Here is a 21613-nt window from a genome sequence, read left to right as displayed (position 1 = left end):
TATGCATGTAAATATCAAAATATACCATTTATTATGCCTACTTTATTCCCTGTGATAGTTTCCTGAGTACCATTTTCTAAATATGTGCATTTGTGAAGCATGTCCTATGGAGGGTTTTAGCAGTGGTATCCGTAGCCACCGTTGGTTTCCTAAAAGTGTTCAGCAGTTACTTAAGTGATTGGTTTCTTTGTTCTGGTGGATTTTCTTTTCTACTGTTTATCCCACAAAGTGGCATTGAACCCTCTGTGATCCATCAGCATTTTTTGTTTGCTTTTGCTACTGTGGCACTGTAGCTACTGCTAACTTCTACTGCTTTACAAAAGAAGTTATAGCACCTGTTGCCATCAGTCAGCAGTGAATTTAGTCAAGGTTGTGTGGGCCTGTCTTGTCATTCCACTTATCATTTCCCTCAGACCAGTAACAAACCTTGTTTCTCTCCCAAAAGATCATGGGTCCTTCAGGTGAAGAGAGGTAATTGAAAGAGTCTTCAATAGTAACCATTGGGATAGGACTCTCAGCCCTTTAGTTATGGCACTCTCCTGTTTAATCCTCCTTCACATTGCTGTAGGAAAACACCAAAACTTCTTAGCGAGGCACTTAAGTCCCCATTCGCAGACTTCTCCCCATCTCTTTAATCTCAATTCCTAACTCTTCTGCTTATTTAGCACCTTAGCTTTTCTGGCCCTTTGACCCTCTCCCTCTCCCCCCCTCTTACTCCTGTCCTTGTCCATTTCTGTCTTCTATTTCTTAGGCCTGGAATACTCTTTACCGAGATAGCCACTTAGCTGAATCTACATCATTCCATTTGCAGCTCAAATTCACCTCCTCAGAGAGTCTTTCTCTAATTACATTAATTAAGCCCTCTCCCCCTGACGCTCTATTCCATTAGCCAACTAAAATGTAGTATAGCATAATGACTAAGGATACAGTATCTGGAGCTGGTTTGAATCCTAGCTCTACCACTTACTACCTCTATAACCTTGGACAAGTAACTTACTCCCTCTATGTCTTTTTCTTATTTATATAATGGGGATGAAGATGGTATCTATTTTATACCTTCATTGTGTGGATCACATGGGTTAATGCATTTAAAGCACTTAGAACAGTGCCTGTTACATAGTAAGTGCTCAAGAAATGTTAGCTGTACTTATCAGATGCCAGTAAATTACATTGTAAGAAACTGATTCTTGGTCTTGTGGGTAAGATGTAATTTCATAAGTAATAGCATAAAATGTGATAAATATTGTGATTGGAAAAATACATGGAAGTGTGGCATTGGTTGCACATGTTATAATTAATTAGTAAGTAGAGTTGACATTAGCTAAACTGCTCTCTAACATCTATGGAAGCTAGTGTTTTTCCTTTAGCTCATGGTGAGGGGATTAATAATGACTGAGATGGGAGTGGTGCTATTTCAGATGAGGTAGGTTAGGGGAAGTGTTTACAGTATGTTGACATTTGAACAGAAGCTTGAAGGATGTGAGGGTGTAAGTTATGTGTATATATGGTAGAACAATGATCCAGTCAGAAAGAACAGCAAGTGCAAAGTCCCTAAAATGGAAGTGTGCTTAATGTGTTCAAATATCAGAAAAAAAGACTATATCATTGGAGTGTAAAAAATAGGAAAGCCATAAATGATAGGCTCAGAGAAGGTGTTAAGACTAGATGATGCAGAGCCTTTATAATCTTTACACTGAGTAAAATAGGAAGCCATGGAGGATTTTGAGTAGAGGAGGGAGATGATAGGTTTAATGTTCTTGTTGCTATGTTAAGAATACACTGTAGGCTTAAGTGGAGGCTCTTATCATAGTCCAGATGAGAGATGGTGGTGACCCAGGTGGGGACGTGAGCACTGCACATGGTGATTACATATATATTTGGAATGATTTGCTGATGGGTTTAGTAGATGTGGGTTATGGAGAGAAAGAGAGTAATCAAGAATGCCTTCCAGGGCTTCCCTGGTGGCGCAGTGGTTGAGAGTCCGCCTGCCGATGCAGGGGACACGGGTTCGTGCCCCGGTCTGGGAGGATCCCACATGCCGCAGAGCAGCTGGGCCCATGAGCCATGGCCGCTGAGCCTGCGCGTCCGAGATTGTGGATGTGAGCCTCTGGTAAAATAGAGCTATCTTATGCTAAGATAGTAAAGACTGAGGGCGAAAAAGATTTAGGACTGGGTGGGAGGAAGGGGAAGAATCAAGAGTGTGTTTTGGACATGTTAAATTTGAGATACCTGTTAGACAGTCAAGTGGGAGATGTTGAAGAGACAGTTGGGAAATAAGTCTGGATTGGGCATAAGAATTCACGCTGGAGAATTGGTAATCATTTGCATATGAGTGGTAATTACGGCCATTGGATTGGATGGCATCACTTAGAGAGTATTTGTAGATAAAGAAGGCATTCATCAACTGTTCCATTACATAAACTCAACCCTGCATTCTAAAAAATTTCTTTGTGTACTGAAGGAGTAGGTGAAAACAGTATTTTTGTGGAATCCATTACTTCCAAGTACTGTTATATGTGGGGTTATTTTATGAATGTCCAAAAGATGAATCTCTTCAGGATAAAGGACTTATCTTTTTGAATTGCAAAATAAAGATAAATAGTTTGCAAAAACCAATTATTATGGTATCAAATAAAAGAATCAACACTAGTGATACAAAATTCTAGTTCTTAAATCTTGCTGTTTTGTTGGCTACAAAAACTATTATAAACAAATTGTGGCCAATGTGCTTGCCATTTTAAAAAGTTCTAATAATGCTTTTTACAAGTGAATACTGGTGAACAGTTTCTGGCAAGCCCTCTTTATAAACATCACCCTGAAGGTTAATTTTATCAGAATTTGATCTTTAGTATTTTATTAGTCCCATTTTAAAGTCTGAAAAGATTAAAATGCACAAGAAATGTCAAGAGTTGAGTATGTGTTTCTTATGTTTATGACAGCAAAGTAAATATATTAGGAAATAGTCGAAGACCTTGTAATCTATAAAAATATATATTAAACTTTCCTAAACATTGATCTTTTGAGACCAAATCTATTTAAAACTGAGTATTTTGATAATTATAAAAAAGTTGTTAAAAACCACACTTCAGGCATTCCTGAATTCCCCAATGTTGGTGCTCACTTACTTTATTCAAAAGTATCAGATTGGGGACTTCCCTGATGGCGCAGTCGTTAAGAATCCACCTGCCAGTGCAAGGGACATGGGTTCGGGCCCTGAGCCAGGAAGATCCCACAGGCTGTGGAGCAACTAAGCCCATGCGCCACAACTACTGAGCCTGTGCTCTAGAGCCCGTGAGCCACAACTACTGAGCCCGCGTGCCACAACTACTAAAGCCCACGTGCCTAGAGCCCATGCTCTGCAACAAGAGAAGCCACCACAATGAGAAGCCTGTGCACCACAACAAAGAGTAGCCCCGGCTCACCGCAACTAGAGAAAGCCCGCGCACAGCAACGAAGACCCAATGCAGCCAAAAATAAATTAAAAAAAAAAAAAAAGTATCAGATTGATCTTTGCAGCTACTCTTTCAGTAAATACAATCCACGGGGCTCTAGAGAGCTATCCATGGTTAGCCAGTTGAGTTAATTCATATTCTCTTGGCACATTCAGATGAAAATTACACAGCCAAACACATCTGTCAGGGAGGATATGCTTCAGGTTGTTGTTCAAGTTAAATGAGGGAAAGGAATGGAACCATTAACAAAATCTGAAGGTTAAGTGGAAATTAACTAGGTTCTATAGCATAATACAGTATAAAATCCCAAATTTTAGAGCAAATTATATGCTCTTGTTACTTCATTAACAAGATATTTTACATCAAAAATGTTTATCATTTTAAAAATTGTATATTGCCATAATTCTTCAGTCAGGTCTCAGAGTATAATTTGTTATCAATTAATAATAAGCATTTACTCTGTGCCTCTTATATGCCAGGAATTGTACTCAATGATAGAGAAATGATTAAGACAAGGTATATACCTTCAAGGAGCTTTCAGTCTAAAGGAGACATATATAAACAAGTGTATAGACCAATGTAAATAAAACAGCTAGATAAATATTTGTATGAGGCCAAGAGGGGATATTAATATTTGGTACTAGAGAATGAACTCTATTGAGATTTGGGTGAGGCTAAGGATTTTCTGGTGGCATTATTCCCTGAGCTGAGTTTTGAAAAAGATAAATGAAAATTTACTAGGTATTAGGTAAAGAGTTACAGGAAAAGGGAAAAGCCACATGTATAGGCATGGAAGTCTGAAACCACTTAGTGTATCTGGAGAACTACTATAGACAATTCCCTACTGTTGATGTAAATAGTGTGGTATAAAAAGTGTCAGGAAATGAGGTTGGAGAGGTACACCAGGAAGAGATTGTGTATGTTATACCAAAGAGCTTGGATTTTACCATGTAGATAATGGGGAGATAGTGAGGAATTTTAAGCAGGGAACAGTGTAATCTGACTTGTACTTTAGAGCATTACTTGTGTCTGCAGTGTGAAGGAGGGAGGTTAGGCAGTTACTATATCTCCTTTTATATATATACATACACATTTTTTTTACATACACATTTTTAACGTCTGTTACTACTCCTTTATCAGGTGAAAAAAAACCTCAATTGATGCACTTACAATATATGGATTGATGTGTGTGCATGCATGTAACACCATAGTATCACCAAGGATGGAAATTAAGAAAACATAATACCTTTTCCCAAGAATGCTTATACCTATATCTTAAAGAAAGGTACAACATAAAATCTTTGACAGCTGAGAAGAAAGTAAATTTGGTATTCTTCTATAAACTTTAAGAATATTATCTAGGACATGAGGGTGTACTGAGGAAATAACCTGTTACAAGACCAAAGTTTTCATCAAAAGAACAAAACAAAAAATTTCCTAGTGTTTTTCAAAATACAGTTATAATGAGGGGTTAAGGTCTCAAAGTTCTAAACCCTGAAATATGACCATAATGAAATTAACTACATTTTATTAAAAGTTTTAAATTTCAATAAAGAGCCTTCAGACTATCTGACTTTTAAGGAATGGCATTTTCTGGTGATCCCTTCCAAGACAAATTGATTCTACAAATCTTGTTGATCTTCTTATCTCTTATAAGAAATGTTTAACTCTAAGCTAATAATATGTTAAAGCATATCTTGCCAACAATGAGTATTTGGACTTTAGGATAGTTATTTTATCTTGGAGGGTGGTAAAATACACATAAATTTTATCATTTTAACTTTTTAAAATTGTACAGTTCAGTGGCATTAGGTACATTTATATTTTTTTGCAACCATCACCAAATAGCATGTATCTCTAGAAATGTTTTCATCTTCCCATTGAAACTCCTGTACCTATTAAACAGTAACTCCCTACCCCATTCCTCCCTTTTCTCAGCCCGTGGCAACCACCATTCTTCCTCCTGTCTGTGAATTTGCCTACTCTAGGTTCCTCATATAAGTGGAATCACGCGTCATTTGTTGGGTTTTTTTTTTTTTTTTGCAGTACGCGGGCCTCTCACTGTTGTGGCCTCTCCCGCTGCGGAGCACAGGCTCCGGACGCGCAGCGGCCATGGCTCACGGGCCCAGCCGCTCTGCGGCATGTGGGATCCTCCCGGACCGTGGCTCGAACCCGCGTCACCTGCATCGGCAGGCGGACTCTCAACCACTGCGCCACCAGGGAAGCCCTCATTTGTTGTTTTGAGACTGGCTTATTTCCCTTAACACAGTGTCTTCAGGGTTCATCCATGTTGTAGCATGTGTCAGAATTTCCTTTGTTTTTAAGGCTGAATAATATTTCATTGTACGGATATACCACATTTTGTTTATTCATTGATCTGTGGATGGATACTTGAGTTGCTTCCATCTTTTGGCTATTGCAAATAATGCTGCTATGAACATAGGTGTTCAAATATCTCTTTGAGTCTCTGCTTTCAATTCTTTTGAGTATATACCAAGAAATGGAATTGTTGGATCATATGGTAATTTTATTCTTAATTTTTTTTGAAGAATCCCCATACAGTTTTCCATAGCCACTGCACCATTTTACATTTCCACCAACAGTGTACAAGGGTTCCACTTCCTCCACTTCTTCCCCAATACTTAATCTTTTCTGTTTGTTTGTTTGTTTTGGATTTTTTAATTGCACCTGTCCTAATTGGGGCATGAAGTGGTATTTTGTTGTAGTTTTTATTTGCATTTTGATGATTAGTGATGTTGAGCATCTTTTCTTTCTTTTTTTTTTTTTTTGGCCACACCACGTGGCTTGCAGGATCTTAGTTCCCTGACCAGAGGTCGAACCTGGGCCCTTGGCAGTCCTAACCACTGGACCGCCAGGGAGTTCCCATTGAGCATCTTTTCAAGTGCTTGTTGCTATTGATTATCTTCTTTGGAGAAAGATCTATTCAAATCCTTTGCCTGTTTTTAAAATTGGGTTTTTGTTGTTGTTGAGTTGTAGGAGTTTTTTTTATATTTCTGTATATTAACCCCTTATCAGATAAATGATTTGCAAATATTGTCTCCCATTTTGTGGGTTGTCTTTTCAAGTCTGTTGATAGTCTTTTGATGAACATAAGTGTCCATTTTGATGTAGTTGAATTTATCTATTTTTTCTTTTGTTGCCCATGCTCTAGGATAGTTATTCTTTTTTTTTAAGATTTATTTATTATTTACTTATTTATTTTTGGCTGCATTGGGTCTTAGCTGCGGCATGTGGGATCTTCATTGAGGCATGCGGGATCTTTCGTTGCGGCGTGCGGGATCTTCGTTGCGGCACGCAGGCTTCTCTCTAGTTGTGGCATGTGGGTTTTCTCTTCTCTAGTTGTGGTGCACAGGCTCCAGCACGTGTGAGCTCTGTGGTTGTGGTGCAGGGGTTCCAGAGCGCAAGGGCTCTGTAGTTCGTGGCATGCGGGCTCTCTAGTTGAGACACGCGAGCTCAGTAGTTGCGGCAGACAAGCTCAGTAGTTGCGGCGCGCAGGCTTAGTTGCCCCACAGCATTTGGGATCTTAGTTCCCCAACCAGGGATCAAACCCATGTCCCCTGCATTGGAAGGCAGATTCTTTTTTTTTTAATACATTTATTTATTTTTGGCTGCTTTGGGTCTTTGTTGCTGCGCATGGGCGTTCTCTATTTGCGGCGAGCAGGGGCTACTCTTTGTTGTGGTACACCGGCTTCTCTTGTTGCGGAGCATGAGCTCTAGGTGCACAGGCTTCAGTAGTTGTGGCTCACGGGCTCAGTAGTTGTGGCTCACGGGCTCAGTAGTTGTGGCTCATGGGCTCTAGAGTGTAAGCTCAGTAGTTGTGGCGCACGGGCTTAGTTGCTCCTCAGCATGTGGGATCTTCCCAGACCAGGGCTCAAACCCATGTCCCCTGCATTGGCAGGCGGATTCTTTACCACTGGACCACCAGGGAAATCCCTAGGATAGTTATTCTTGATCATTCTTTCTGATAATTAAAAAGCAGAACCATTTGCCTATTAAGGAGACACATACATAGTATTTGATAACAACAAATTCTTACCAGCATAGGGAATACTTATGTTTTTATCCTTAGAAGCAGAAGGGCGAGTTTCTGGCTCATTAAAATCCAGATTTAAAATGGAATGTCAAAGGAAAGCAAAATGCATTGTAGTAACCCTGGCCCTGAACTTGTGGTGGGGAAGTATAACAAGTGTTGTAAGAGCATTGGTAACCAGCGGTCTGTCAGGAAACTTTCCCCCAACTCTGTTTATTCCGCTTCTCTAAAGACTCTTTAGAGACGCCTTCCTTGAGCACCCTTGCACCTTCCCAACTTGCATTCCAGTTCACTCTCATCCCTTTCCCTTTTATTTTTAAAACAAAACACTTTTTTATGACCAGACATTGGTATTTATTGGCTTATTTGTTTATCGTCTGTCTTTCCTTATGAGGGCAGAGACTCGTTTCTTTCTTTTTTTTTCTTTCTTTGAGGATTTTCCAGGTATTTTTTTTCTGTTATTGATTTTTAGTTTAAATCTATAATTGTTTGAGAATATACACTGTATGATTTCTATTATTTTAAATTTGTTAAAGTGTGTTTTATGGCTCAGAATGTGTCTATCTTGGTCAGTGTTTCATGCAAAATTCAGAATGTGTATTCTGTTATTGGGTGCACTGTTCTATAAATGTCAACTAGATCCAGTTGATTGATGATGCTATTTAGTTCAGCTATATCCTTACTGATTTTCTGACTTCTGGATCTGTCAATTAGTGACAGAGTGGTGTTAAAGTCTCCAGCTACAATAGTGTTTTTATAGTCCAGCAGCTTTTTTTCTCAAGTATTTTGATTCTTTTTCATTAAGCACATACATATTAAGGGTTGTTATGTCTTCTTGGATAAATGACCCCTATTATTATTATATACCCTCCCTCTTTATCTCTGATAATTTTTCTTCAAAAGTCAGCTTTGTCTAGATTTAATATAGCTGTACCAGCTTTTCTTAAAAATTAGTGTTAGCATGGTGTATCTTTCTCTCCCTTTAGCTTAAGTCTTTATATTTAAAGTGGGTTTCTCATGAATAACCTGGAGGTAGGTTTTGTTTGTGCTTTTTAAAAAGCCCACTCTGACAAGTATGTATTTTAATTAGCATATTTAGAACATTCACATTTAAAGTGATTTTTTATATAGTTGGACTTAAATCTACTAGGTTGGTAACTGTTTCCTACTTGTTTGTTGTTTCTTCCCCCTTCTCTTTCTGCCTTTTTGAGGGTTTTTTTCCTGTTTCACATTTTGTTTTTTACTAGAATTCTTTAGAGCATTTTTAGTTCACAAAAATCTTGAGCAGAATATATATACCTCCTTACCGCCACAGACAAACACAGTTTCCCTCTATTATTAACATTAGTATGGTACTATTGTTTAAAATTGATGAGCCCGTATTGAGACTCTTGTTACTGTTTTGTTCACTGCTAACTTTCTAGAGCTTAGAACAGTGGTCTATGAGTATTTGATGAATTCATAGAGCATTGAACATTTTGTTGTTCATTTTGTTGAATATTTTGTAGTTTTCCTGTCTATAAAAATTTCAAGAAGTAGATGCTGATTCTCAGGCTGAAATAATTGATCTGTATGTATATACAGGTATATGCTTTGTAACACCAACATCTCATAGCATTAATTAATTCCTCTTGTAGCCTCCTGATTCAGTATTGTGCCATTTATGACATGCTATAAAATAGGTTAAATATTTAGTGCCTGTTATTTGTCAGGCACTGTTTTAAGCCATGCATGAGTATTGAAACATGAACATCTTAGGCTTGATTGAAGTAATTCTGGTACCAATAGTTTTAATAAAGGAAATTATTTTCATTTAAAACTGGGATTCAGGGGCTTCCCTGGTGGCGCAGTGGTTGAGAGTCCACCTGCCGATGCAGGGGACACGGGTTCGTGCCCCAGTCCGGGAAGATCCCACATGCCGTGGAGTGGCTGAGCCCGTGAGCCATGGCCGCTGAACCTGCGCGTCCGGAGCCTGTGCTCCGCAACGGGAGAGGCCACAACAGTGAGAGGCCCGCGTACCGCAAAAAAGCAAAAACAAAAAAAAACCTGGGATTCATGAATCAAGTTGTATTTATAAAGATATGTTAGCAAATTTTTTCCTTAAATTTAACCTAATGTGAACTTTTTTCCAGATATTTTCTAAATTTGGCACAGTCTTAAAGATTATCACCTTTACAAAGAATAATCAGTTTCAAGCCTTGCTTCAGTATGCTGACCCATTGAATGCACATTATGCCAAAATGGTAATTATGATCTTTTTTTCATTTTTCAATTGTTAATCAGTCACTTCAGTGATACCAAAGAAAGCCATCATGTCTTCTCCTTTGCTGTAGTTTACCATGTGGTTTTTTTTTGAAAAGTGTAATAAAATATACATACTGAAATTTACCATTTTTAAAATACTGTTCCATATATGCTCTTCTTATAGTCTAAAAATTACTTCTTTCTTCATATGAAATGGTTTCAAATCACCTGTCATTTCTCAGATTTCTGGGACTCATTTCTGTTTGTCATATTTAAAGTCTAGAGTTGAGCACAGTACTTCTGATATAATCTGACTAATAAAGTAGGATTATCTTTACCCTAGTGCCTCATTTTCTTATATTAAGTGAGCCAAAGATTGATTGATTTCAATATTTTTGCAACCATATTCACTGTTGAATTTCATTGAGTTCTGAATTGCTAAAGACATTAAATCTTAGGAAATATGCTGCATTCAATTCATATTGTCTTCTTGTTAGTACATGAGTGCTTGACTTTTGACAAGATGTAAAACTTCACATTCAGTTTGGTTACGTTTGACCCATCTCCTATTGAGATCTATCCCTAACTCTAATTCTATCTTGTATTGGTATCTGAATTATTTCTAATTTTTTTCCAAAGATAGGGACTAAGGTTTATAGTACTTTTGTGTATCACAAGGTATCTAGCTCTTGATTAGGAATAACATTTATATTTGCTGTACCCTCTACCCGCATATATTATTTTGTACCTTTATGATGGCATACTGGTCAATAACTATTATGATAAGTCAGTGGTTTTTGTATATTTGTATGTTTTTTGTTTTATTGATATTTTTATGTTTTGGTTTCTGGTATTTATTTTTATAAATTGAAGTGTTTGTGGAAGTCATAAGTAGCAATAAATATCCCTTTGGTAAGTCTTTATTATTTTCAAAGGAGGGATTGCTGATTTTTGGTCTTGTATCTGATCTGACTCAAAACTTCCCTCAAGTTTATTACTCAAAGAAATTAAACTTACAAGAAAAACAGTAAGTGGTAGATAATATTTCACATATTGTGGTTCTGACAGGTACCATTTACAAAGGCTTTATTTCATCTTAGCCTATATAAATTACACTAAAATGAATTAAGATGAAATGTAAAATTTAAATATCTTTAAACATTTAAAAAATAATCATAATAATAATTAGTACAATGTACAATAATGTATAATAGTTTTCTAAGCTTATACATTTCTCCTCTTCCATTTGCTCTTATCATAGACAAGATAGGGATTATTATCCTTACTTTACAGATGAAAAAACTGAGAAATAGAGATTTTCATTTTCTCTCTTAGGCTCACACAGTGACAGAGGTAAAAGTAAACACAGGTCTTTGGCTTTTAGTTTAGTCCTCTTTGCTTTATGCCTGACTGCCACTCTGTCAAAGTAGAGGCTACTTGATTTATTATTGTTATTACCTTGCAAAACATCAGTCCCTTTCTTACATGCTTTAGGCTCTGGATGGCCAGAATATCTATAATGCATGCTGCACTCTGCGTATTGACTTCTCCAAGCTTACCAGCCTTAATGTGAAATATAATAATGACAAAAGCAGAGACTTCACTCGCTTAGACCTTCCTACTGGTGATGGCCAGCCATCCCTTGAACCCCCTATGGCTTTTGGTGAGTAGTTCTATTTTGGGTCACAGAACAAGCTTTCTGAAGTTAAAAGTTTCATTTATTAATCCATATATGTCAGGTGGTTTCTTCTTGGATTCTCTCAGGATTTCTAAAGAAAAGCGAGAATCATGGAACCAAAACGTGTTCGTTAATTGAATCTTGATATTAGTAGATTCTATTAGTTGGCAAAAACAAGTAGATACCTGAAATTGAATTTATTTTCTAACATTAATATTACTCGTTCTTTATAAACCATACAACCATTTGCTTGAAATTAATAGTCATATATTACCACTGGTTTAAATAAGTTGATTTATAAGGTTGGCCAAAAAGTTCCTTTGGTTTCTAAGTACAAATAAAAGACACATTTTTCATTTTCACCAAGAACTTTTTTTGCGGTACGTGGGCCTCTCACTGTTGTGGCCTCTCCCGTTGCGGCCTCTCCCGTTGCGGAGCACAGGCTCTGGACACGCAGGCCCAGCGGCCATGGTTCACAGGCCCAGCCGCTCCGCGGCATGTGGGATCTTCCCAGACCGGGGCACGAACCCATGTCCCCTGCATCGGCAGGTGGACTCGCAACCACTGCGCCACCAGGGAAGCCCCACTAAGAACTGTATTGAACAACATATTCACCCTTTCGTTCCACTACCTTCTGCCATTTTTCAGGCAACTTCATAATTCCATCTTCTCAAAACTTTTTATCTTTTTGAGCAAAGAACTGTTCCAGGTGCCTTTTACAGTCTTCCGGGAAATGGAAATTTTTTCCATTAAGAGAATTTTGTAAAGACTGAAATAAATGAAAATCCGAAGTTGTAATGTCTGGTGAATACAGCAGGTGAATCAGAACTTCCCAGCCAAGCTGTAACAGTTTTTGTCTGGTCATCAAAGAAACATGTGGTCTTATGTTATCCTGATGGAAGATTACGCATTTTCTGTTGACTAATTCTGGACTCTTTTTGTCGAATGCTGCTTTCAGTTGGTCTAATTGGGAGCAGTACTTGTTGGAATTAATCGTTTGGTTTTCCGGAAGGAGCTAATTAAAATAGAGGACTCCCTTCCAATCCCACCATATACACAACATCCCCTTTTTTGGATGAAGACTAGCCTTTGGTGTGGTTGGTGGTGGTTCATTTCGCTTGCCCCACAGTCTCTTCTGTTTCACATTATTGTACAATATCCACTTTTCATCGTCTGTCACAATTTGTTTTGAAAACAAAACATTTTCATTACGTTTAAGTAGAGAATCACATGCGGAAATATGGTCAAGAAGGTTTTTTTCGCTTATGTGGAACCCTAACATCAAAGCGATGAACATAACCAAGCTGGTGCAAATGATTTTCAGTGCTTGATTCGGATATTTTGAGTATGTCAGCTATCTCCCACATGGTATAACGTTGATTGTTCTCAATTAATGTCTCACTTTGATCGCTGTCAACTCAACTGGTCTACCCAACTGTGGAGCATCATCCAGCAAGAAATCTCCAGCACGAAACTTTGCAAACCACTTTTGACATGTTTGATCAGTCACAGGACCTTCTCCATACACTGCACAAATCTTTTTGTGTGTTTCAGTTGCCTTTTTACCTTTCTTGAAATAATAAAGTATAATATGCTGAAAATGTTGCTTTTTTTCTTCCATCTTCAATATTAAAATGGCTACACAGAAATTCACCAATTTTGATAAGTTTTTTTTTTTAATGCATGCTGATCTGATAGCTGTCACAATACAATCTAACAAAACTGTTTCAAGTGAAGTTAAAGACAACTAAGTGCTACTAAAGGCATCTTACAGAAAAAACCGAGCAAACCTTTTGGCCAGCCCAATATAACCAGCAAAATACTGGTGTAAGTGGTCTTGAGAGAAATACTTTTCCTTTTTTAAGTAGTGATACTTTAAAACAAGGACCTAAATGAGTAGTATGTTTTTCCTTTATTCAAAGAAGAGGATTTACAATTTTTTGTTTTTGTTTTTGTTTTGTTTTTGTTTTTGTTTTTGTTTTTGTGGTATGTGGGCCTCTCACTGTTGTGGCCTCTCCCGTTGCGGAGCACAGTCTCCGGACACACAGGCCCAGCGGCCATGGCTCACAGGCCCAGCCGCTCCGCGGCATGTGGGATACTCCCAGACCGGGGCACGAACCCGTTTCCCCTGCATCGGCAGGCGGACTCTCAACCACTGCGCCACCAGGGAAGCCCTGTTTTTGTTTTTTAAACATCAGAACTTTTCATCTTAACCCTAAGTTTGTGTGAAGTTGCATTTTTGCACTAATAAAATAAGTCTTCTGCATTACTCATGCAAATGTTGCTTTGGAGAGCTTCCTTCTTTCATTTAAAATTAGTTCTCAATAATTTAAACTTTAAAAATAAACCTTTATGTAAAGGGAAAAGTAGTGGAGAGCCTACTTGGGTATATCATTAGGTTAATATACTTTTTGGTTTTGCAGCTCTCGAAGTGTGGTTTATTATTTAGATAAAGTATTTTAATTTTATTACCCTTTGTGATTGATTTTTCTTTCCCAGATGACACCATAAAATATTAGTTGAGACTTTAAGTGATACTTAGTTTATCTTCATTTTATAGGTGAGAAAAAAGAATCCTTAGCCAAATTGTTGTCCAAAATTTTCTAGAAAACAGATGGTAAATTTAGTGTAAAAGCCTTTTGTTATTTATAACTGAAAATGTCAAGTGGATTGTTCAGTTCATGTTCCTAAATTGTTAAAGTTTCTGTTTTAGTCTGACCAAATTTTTGTGTTTTATACAGTTGTGCTTCTATATCTACAGGTTTGGAATCTGTGGATTCAACCAACTGCAGATCAAAAATATTTGGGGGAAAAAAATTCCATAATGTTCCAAAAAGCAAAACTTGAATTTGCCTTGTACCAGCAACTATTTTACATAGCATTACAGTGTATTTACACCTATTTACATAGCATTTACAACACAGTAGTTATTATAAGCAATCTAGAGATGATTCACAGTATGCAGGAGTATGTGCAGAGATTATATGCAAATACCATACAATTTTATATAAGGGACTTGAGCATCCTTGGATTTTGGTGTCTACAGGGTGGTGGGTTGGGGAGTGTGCTGGAACCAATCCTTTGTGGATACTGAGGGACGACTGTATTTGTTATCAGCCCCTACTAATATGTACAATTTGGGAGAGCCAAAGGTCTTTGTAATTACCATTTTAATAACAAATGATAGAAATTGGGGCTATCACTCAAGTTTGCCAAAACTTGGCTATCAAATGCAGAACTGCACATATTTCAGTAATTGAATACATACTGTTGGTATAATTAATGTTCTGCATTGTGGAAGGAGGACATTTTTAAAATACAATTAAAAATTTTGGTTTCTGAATATAAAATAATCAGAATGTTACCATCCTTTTTTTATTGTATTAATAAATCCTTTGTCGTTGCAGAGTAGTGTCTACATTCTAAGATAAATAATTCATCAAACAGAGAACAGTACTTTTTTATGTGTTGTGTGAAAGTTTACTCTGGCTCTCACAAATATTTGAACAGTTCACTATTCCCTCTTTTTTTTTCTCCTGGCTTCAGAAACACCACACTTCCATGACTTTTTCCTTACTTCACTGGCTGTTCTTTTCTTTCAAAGATTACCGTTTAGGGGCTTCCCTGGTGGCGCAGTGGTTGAGAGTCCGCCTGCCGATGCAGGGGACACGGGTTCGTGCCCCGATCCCGGAAGATCCCACATGCCGCGGAGCGGCTGGGCCCGCGAGCCATGGCCGCGGAGCCTGTGTGTCCGGAGCCTGTGCTCCGCAACGGGAGAGGCCACAGCAGTGAGAGGCCCGCGTACCGCAAAAAAAAAAAAAAAAAAAAAAAAAAAAAAAAAAGATTACCGTTTAAAGGTCTTAGGGCTAAGTTGTGAGCATTCTGTCCCTCTTTTTAGAGAAATATATTATACCTATAGAAAAGCTTGTAAAACATGTGAATACAGTTTTAAATACCCATGTGATTACTACCCAGATTAAGAAATAAAATGTTTACACATACTGAAGAAGCACTATTTGTACCCCTCTCATTTATTGTGTTCCCACTCTCCCTGCTCCAAGATAACTATAGTCTCAAATTTTTGATGATAGTCATGCTTTTGCTTTTCTGCTTTTCCCCTGTGGTTTGGTTTGGGTTTTTTTTACTACTCATTATGCAGCCCTGAGTGCTAATTTAAAAAATTCTTTTCTCCTATATTTAGAACTTTATCTAAATGGAATCATACTGTTTGTTTTCTTTTGTGATTCATCCATGTTCACATATGTGGCTATCACTTATTCATTGTTAATACTGTCAAGTGTATAGATTCCCATTGTATGAATATACTACAGTTTGTTTATCTATTCTACTGTTGATAGACATTTGGGTTGCTTTAGTTTGAGGCTATTATGAACAGTGCTGCTGTGAAATTTTCTTGATTACCAATGAGGTTGAACTTACTTTATTTATTGGCCATTCTCCTCTATGAATTTTCTGTTAATTCTTTTGCCTGTTTTTGTGTTTGGTTTCTTGTCTTTTTTTGTTTATTTGTGGGAATTCTTTATATATCCTAGACACTAGTCCTTTGTTGGTATTATGTGTTGCAAATAATTTCTCTCAGTTTTGGCTTATTGGTTCATTCTCTCCATGGTATTTTTATGTAGTCAAATTTATTTGCCATTTCCTTTATATTTGTGTTTTTGTGTCATGTTTAAGAAATCCTGTATTACTTTGACATTATAAAGATAAATACTTATATTTTAAAGTTTATAGTATTTTAGTAACTTTTTATTGAAATACTTTAAGTTGCAAGAATAGTTCAAAGCATTCCCTTATATCCTTCAGATTCCCCAGTTATTAACATCATGCCACATTTACTTTATCATCTCTCTGTTTATATGTGTGTGTGTGGTGCTGTTGTTTTTTTTTCTCCTCTGAGTCATTGGAGAATAAGTTGCAAGCATGGTGTCCCTTTTAAATACTCACTGTATATTTTTTAGGAACAAGGACATTCTTACCTAAATACCGTTATCAAAATCAGGAAATTAACATTCACACAATACTATTATCTAATCCATAGACCTTTTAAAATTTTTGCCAGTTGTGAAAATAATGTTCTTCATACGAAAATTTTTCTCAGTATCAGGTTAATTTATTTGTCATGTCTCTTGGGAGTCCTTTAATTTGTAACATTTCCTCATTCTTTGTCTTTTATGACCTTTAAAATTTTAGAAGAGTTCAGGGTTGGGTATATAATAGCATTTCTCCCAACATGCATGTCTGGTTTTTTGGCTGAAATAATGTTGTGTCTTTCTCATTTCATTACATCAGGAGACACATAATGCCAGTTTATCCTATTCCTGGTGATATTAACCTTGATCACTTAAGGTGGTTTCTGCCAAGTTTCTTCCCTGTGAAGTTACTGTTTTTCTCTTTGTAATTAGCAACATATCCTTATAAGGAGGATACGTTGAGACTATAAAAATAGCCTGTTTCTTATGACTTTTCACCCTTTAGTTTTAACATCCATTGCTTTAATTAGTTGTTACTTTGGTAGTTGTTGCTGTATTGGTGATTTGCTAATTCTGTCATTCCTTCTCATTTATTAGCTGGGATTTTATTATAAAGAACTTTTTTCTTACCAACACTCCATTCATTCATTCATTCATTTTTATTACATAAATTCGTGTGAATTTAAGGTTTATAATGTGCTACTTTGATGTATTTATATATTGTAGTATGATTCAGATATAGTGATATTTATCACATTACACAGTTTTAGTATAATATTGTTGTCTGTATTCATTATACAGTGCATTAGCTCTCTGTGGCTTATTTACTATTCATTGTATTTATTTTTTCATGTTAATATGAACTTGTAGGTTCTTATTTTATTCTATGGGTAATAATTTCATAGTATCATTTTTCATTTTATGTTCAAACTCTCCCAGATTTGGCCAGTGGGAGTCCTTTCATACTAGCTTCAGTGGCCTTTTGACATATCTTCATCATTGTTTGAACACTTCCTTACTTTCTGGCAGAAGATATTTCAGATCTTCTTTACTTTCCCTGCCTTAACACTGCAGTCAGCCATTACTCCAATGAGCCCTGGTTCCTTTTAGTAGGAGATAGTATTTGGAAATCAGTATCAAGGTATATATGTGCTTATTGCTAATAGGGTGTCACTGCTTCTAGGAACTTTAAATGGACATGACTAGGATATATGTATATGTGTACTTCATAAGTATATTTCTCTGTGTGTGTGCATGTGTGTGTTTGTGTTTTAAAAAACCGCAAGTTTTAACTGTTAACTCCAATTCCAATCCAGCACCCTTTTTTTCATATTGGTGATTCCCTTCTTCAAGAATGAGAAATCTAGTTTCCATTAGCCTCAACATATTTACTTATTTGCTCGATCCTATAATACACAAAAAGTTCAGAATTAACACATACCATTAACTTGAGGTTAATATATGCATGAGTAGTTTTCTGAGCATTGTTCCATTGGTCTATTTATTTGTCTTTCTTTTTGTCATTACCACAAGTCTCAATCTGATAGAGTTAAGTCTACTTATTCTTCAAGAGTATCTTGGCAATTCTTGACCATTTACACTTAGGAATTTTAGGATCAGCTTTTCAAGTCCTCAAAGGGGAAAAAAAGCACTATTAGGGTTTTGATTGGATTATATTGACTTTATAAATCACTTAGAAGATAATTGACAGCTTTACAATAGTCTTCCAGTCTTTGAATATTGTACATATCTCCATTCATATTCTTTAGTGTCTTTGAGTAAAGTTTGGTGACTTTTCCCCATAAAGGTTTGCATATGTTTTGTTAGAATTATTCCTAAGAGCCATACTTTTTAGATTCTAATTCTAGACCAATCTTTATGATCCATGTAACTTTGGGCAAATTGCTTAACTGCTCTGTACTTTTGTCTCTTTATATGTGAAATTAACATAATAATAGTACTTAACAGGTAAGAGTTGTGATGAATATTAAATGTGCTAATATACGTAAAGAGCTTAGAATGGTGCCCTGTAAGTTTTAGCCATCACTGTTATTTGGTTTTTAAACTGTTGCTAATATACAAATGCAGTGTTGTTGTTTCTTGATTTCATATTCAGCAACTTTGATAAACTCTTATTTCTTTCTCTAACTACTCTAATTAATTTTTCCTCTTACTTTAATAAGATGCACTGAACTTCTAAAATTTGCATAGAAATGGAAAAGTATCTAAAATAGTGAAAGGAAATAAATGCAAGGCTTAATATAAAGCTGCAGTAGTCAAACCAGTTTGATAGTGTTGAAAGGTTAGATAAATTAATGGAGCAGCATATAGAGTCTAGAAATCAACCCACATGTATGTAGTGAGTTGATTTTGAGCAAAATTGCCAGTGTAAAAATTCAGAAGGGAAAGGAAAATCTTTCAACAAGTAGTTTTTGGACAGGTGGATATCCATATTGGAAAGAAAATAAACATTGATCCGTATCTCACACCATACTGACACATTGACTTGAAATGCATCTTAGGCCTATATGTAAAACTTAAACCTATAAAACTCCTGGAATAAAACATAGGAGAGGGGACTTCCCTGGTGGTCCACTGGTTAAAACTCCCAGCTTCCACTGCAGGGGGCATGGGTTCGATCCCTGTTTAGGGAACTAAGATCCCACATGCCATGCTGTGTGGCATGGCCAAAACAAAACAAATAAATAAATCTTATATTAAAAAAAAAACTTAGAAAATCTTTGTAACCTTGGGATATGCAAAAGTTTCTTAGGTAAAATGCAAAAAGCACGAACCATAAAAGGAAATAATTTATATATTGTATGTACATCAACATTTACAAGTTTCACTGATTGAAAGGTACCATCAAGAAAACCAAAAGGTAAGCTATAGACTTGAAGAAAATATTTGCAACACATATATATAAGACAAATTCGTTATATCAAGTTATATAAAGAACTCTTATAGCTCAGTAATAAGAAAACAAACTTAAAAAATGGCCAAAAGATTTGACAAGATATTTTACAAAGATGGTATATGAATGGCAGTAAACACATGAAAAGGTGCTCAACATCTCTAGTCATCAGGGAAATGGAAATTAAATTACTGTAAGATATTATTACATACCCATTAGAATAGCTAGAGTTAAAGTTTCCTGTACCAAGGATGTGGAACATCTTTTACTAGCATACTGTGTTGATGGCAATGTAAAATTTAGGAAACTCTTCGGTAAAGAGTTTGCCAGTTACTTAAGTTAAATGTGCACCTACAATATAACCTAGTCATTTACCCAAGAGAAGTGAAAAAGTTAATGTCCACACAAATACCTGTATGCAAACGTTCATAGCAATTCTATTTGTAATGACCAAAATCTGGAAATATTCTATTACAGGTGAATGGATAAACAAAATGTAGTTTATCGATGTTATGAAATACTATTCAGCAATAAAAAGGAGTAAATCGTTAAGGACAACAGGATTATGTTGAATGAAAGAAGCCAGACAAAACGTTATTATGGGGCTTCCCTGGTGGCCCAGTGGTTGAGAGTCCGCCTGCCGATGCAGGGGACATAGGTTCGTGCCCCAGTCCGGGAAGATCTCATATGCCGCAGAGCGGCTAGGCCCGTGAGTCATGGCCACTGAGCCTGCGCGTCCGGAGCCTGTGCTCCGCAACAGGAGAGGTCACAGCAGTGAGAGGCCCGCGTACCGCAAAAACAAAAAACAAAAAACAAACATTATTATGAATGAAAGAAACCATATAAAAAAGAACACCTGGTATATGATTCTGTTTATATATAATTCTATAAAATGCAAACTAATCTTTAGTGACAGAAAGATCAGTTGCCTTTTGTACTTGTACATTTTATTGAATGTAAATTAGAAAAGAGAAATAAGTCATATCATTTCAGTCTAATGCTGACAACCCTCCAAAGGCTCCCATTTTTTTCAGAGTATTAAATGCCCACATCCTTACATTGGATTGCAAGCCCTATACCATCCACTCCAATTTTACTCTTTCGACATATCTCCTTTGATGTTCTCCCCTTGCTCCTTTTGCCCACCAAACTGGCATCCCTCTAAAACATGTTAGGTATGTTCCCACCTCCAGATTGTTCCACTAGTTATTCCCTCTTCCTGGAGGGCTTTTCTCCCAGATAGCCTCAGATTTTGCTCCTGCTGCCTTCTATGACCTACCCTGACCAACCTTCCCTCAGTACTCCTGATTCTTCTGTTCTATATTTTTAGTAGTATTTATCACCTTCTTATGTATGCAGTTAACTTAATTACTGTGTTTATTGTTTTATTCTGTTTTCATCAGTCGAAATAAGCTTCACCAAGGTAGTTTTTATTCTTCTCTACTTAGTTTGCTGATATTTGTGCCTGACACAAAAAATATTTGTTGAATTAATGTTTATTTACGCTTTGGTTTTTCCCACTACTGTTTTCGAAGTTTAACACTGTTTTGTATTTTCATCTAGGATTTTTAACTTTCATACTTATTTTACCAAAATATAGAGTTAATCGATACCTGTAATCTTTTCTTATATAATACAAGAACTTTAGGACACTTCAACTCCTTTTACCTTCTCTTACCTCCTCCTAACTCAAGATATTATTATGTTTAAAACTTTTTAGATTTTAACATTTCAATTTGTTAGTATTATTTTATACAATCAATATTCATTTAGATTAAGCCATATATAACTCTCTTAAGGCCTTTCATTTCTTCTTGCAACTCAGATATGCCATCTGGGATTGCTTACCTTCTGCCGGAAGGATATCCTTTATTATTCACTTAAGGAGAAGGTCTGTGTTAACATGTTTGAAGTGTTCATTTCCCCAGAAATGTCTTTATTTTGTTGTCAGTTTTAAAAGATATATAGAGTTCTAGGTTGACAGGTTTTTGGTTTTTTTTTTTTCCAGTGTATTAGAGAAATCAGTACACAATAGTCTGGTTTTCATTGTTGCTCTTGGAAGGTCAGCTGTCAACCTAATTACTGCTGTTTTCTCTCTGGCTATTCTTTAGATTTTTTTTTTTTCATCTTTGATGCCTATAGTTTCAGTATGATGTGTCTGTTTAAGGATTTATTTTTTTCTACCTGGAGCTCAAAAAGCTTCTTGATTTGGTGGATTGTTGTCTTTTACTCGTTCTAGAAATGATCTTCTCATATATTTCTCCTTCACACTTTCTTTTCTTA

The 21613-nt window shown here is 36.4% G+C and overlaps 1 protein-coding gene across 5 annotated transcripts in view; it reads left to right on the top strand.

Annotated features, from left to right (window-relative positions):
- PTBP3 (polypyrimidine tract binding protein 3) overlaps nt 1-21613 on the top strand; it is a 102653-nt gene that overhangs the window by 62524 nt on the left and 18516 nt on the right. For all 5 annotated transcript variants that reach the window (XM_081237174.1, XM_081237172.1, XM_081237171.1 and 2 more), the window contains 2 exons: nt 9636-9746; nt 11242-11410. In XM_081237174.1, the coding sequence (XP_081093300.1) occupies nt 9636-9746; nt 11242-11410 (280 nt within the window). The remainder of the gene's footprint in view (nt 1-9635; nt 9747-11241; nt 11411-21613) is intronic.

The sequence above is a fragment of the Mesoplodon bidens genome (genome assembly GCF_964165515.1).
Source record: "Mesoplodon bidens genome assembly, chromosome: 6".
In the NCBI taxonomy this organism is placed as follows: Eukaryota; Metazoa; Chordata; class Mammalia; order Artiodactyla; family Ziphiidae; genus Mesoplodon; species Mesoplodon bidens.
Note: the sequence above shows the minus strand (reverse complement) of the source record. Positions and strands in the feature narration are given on the sequence as shown.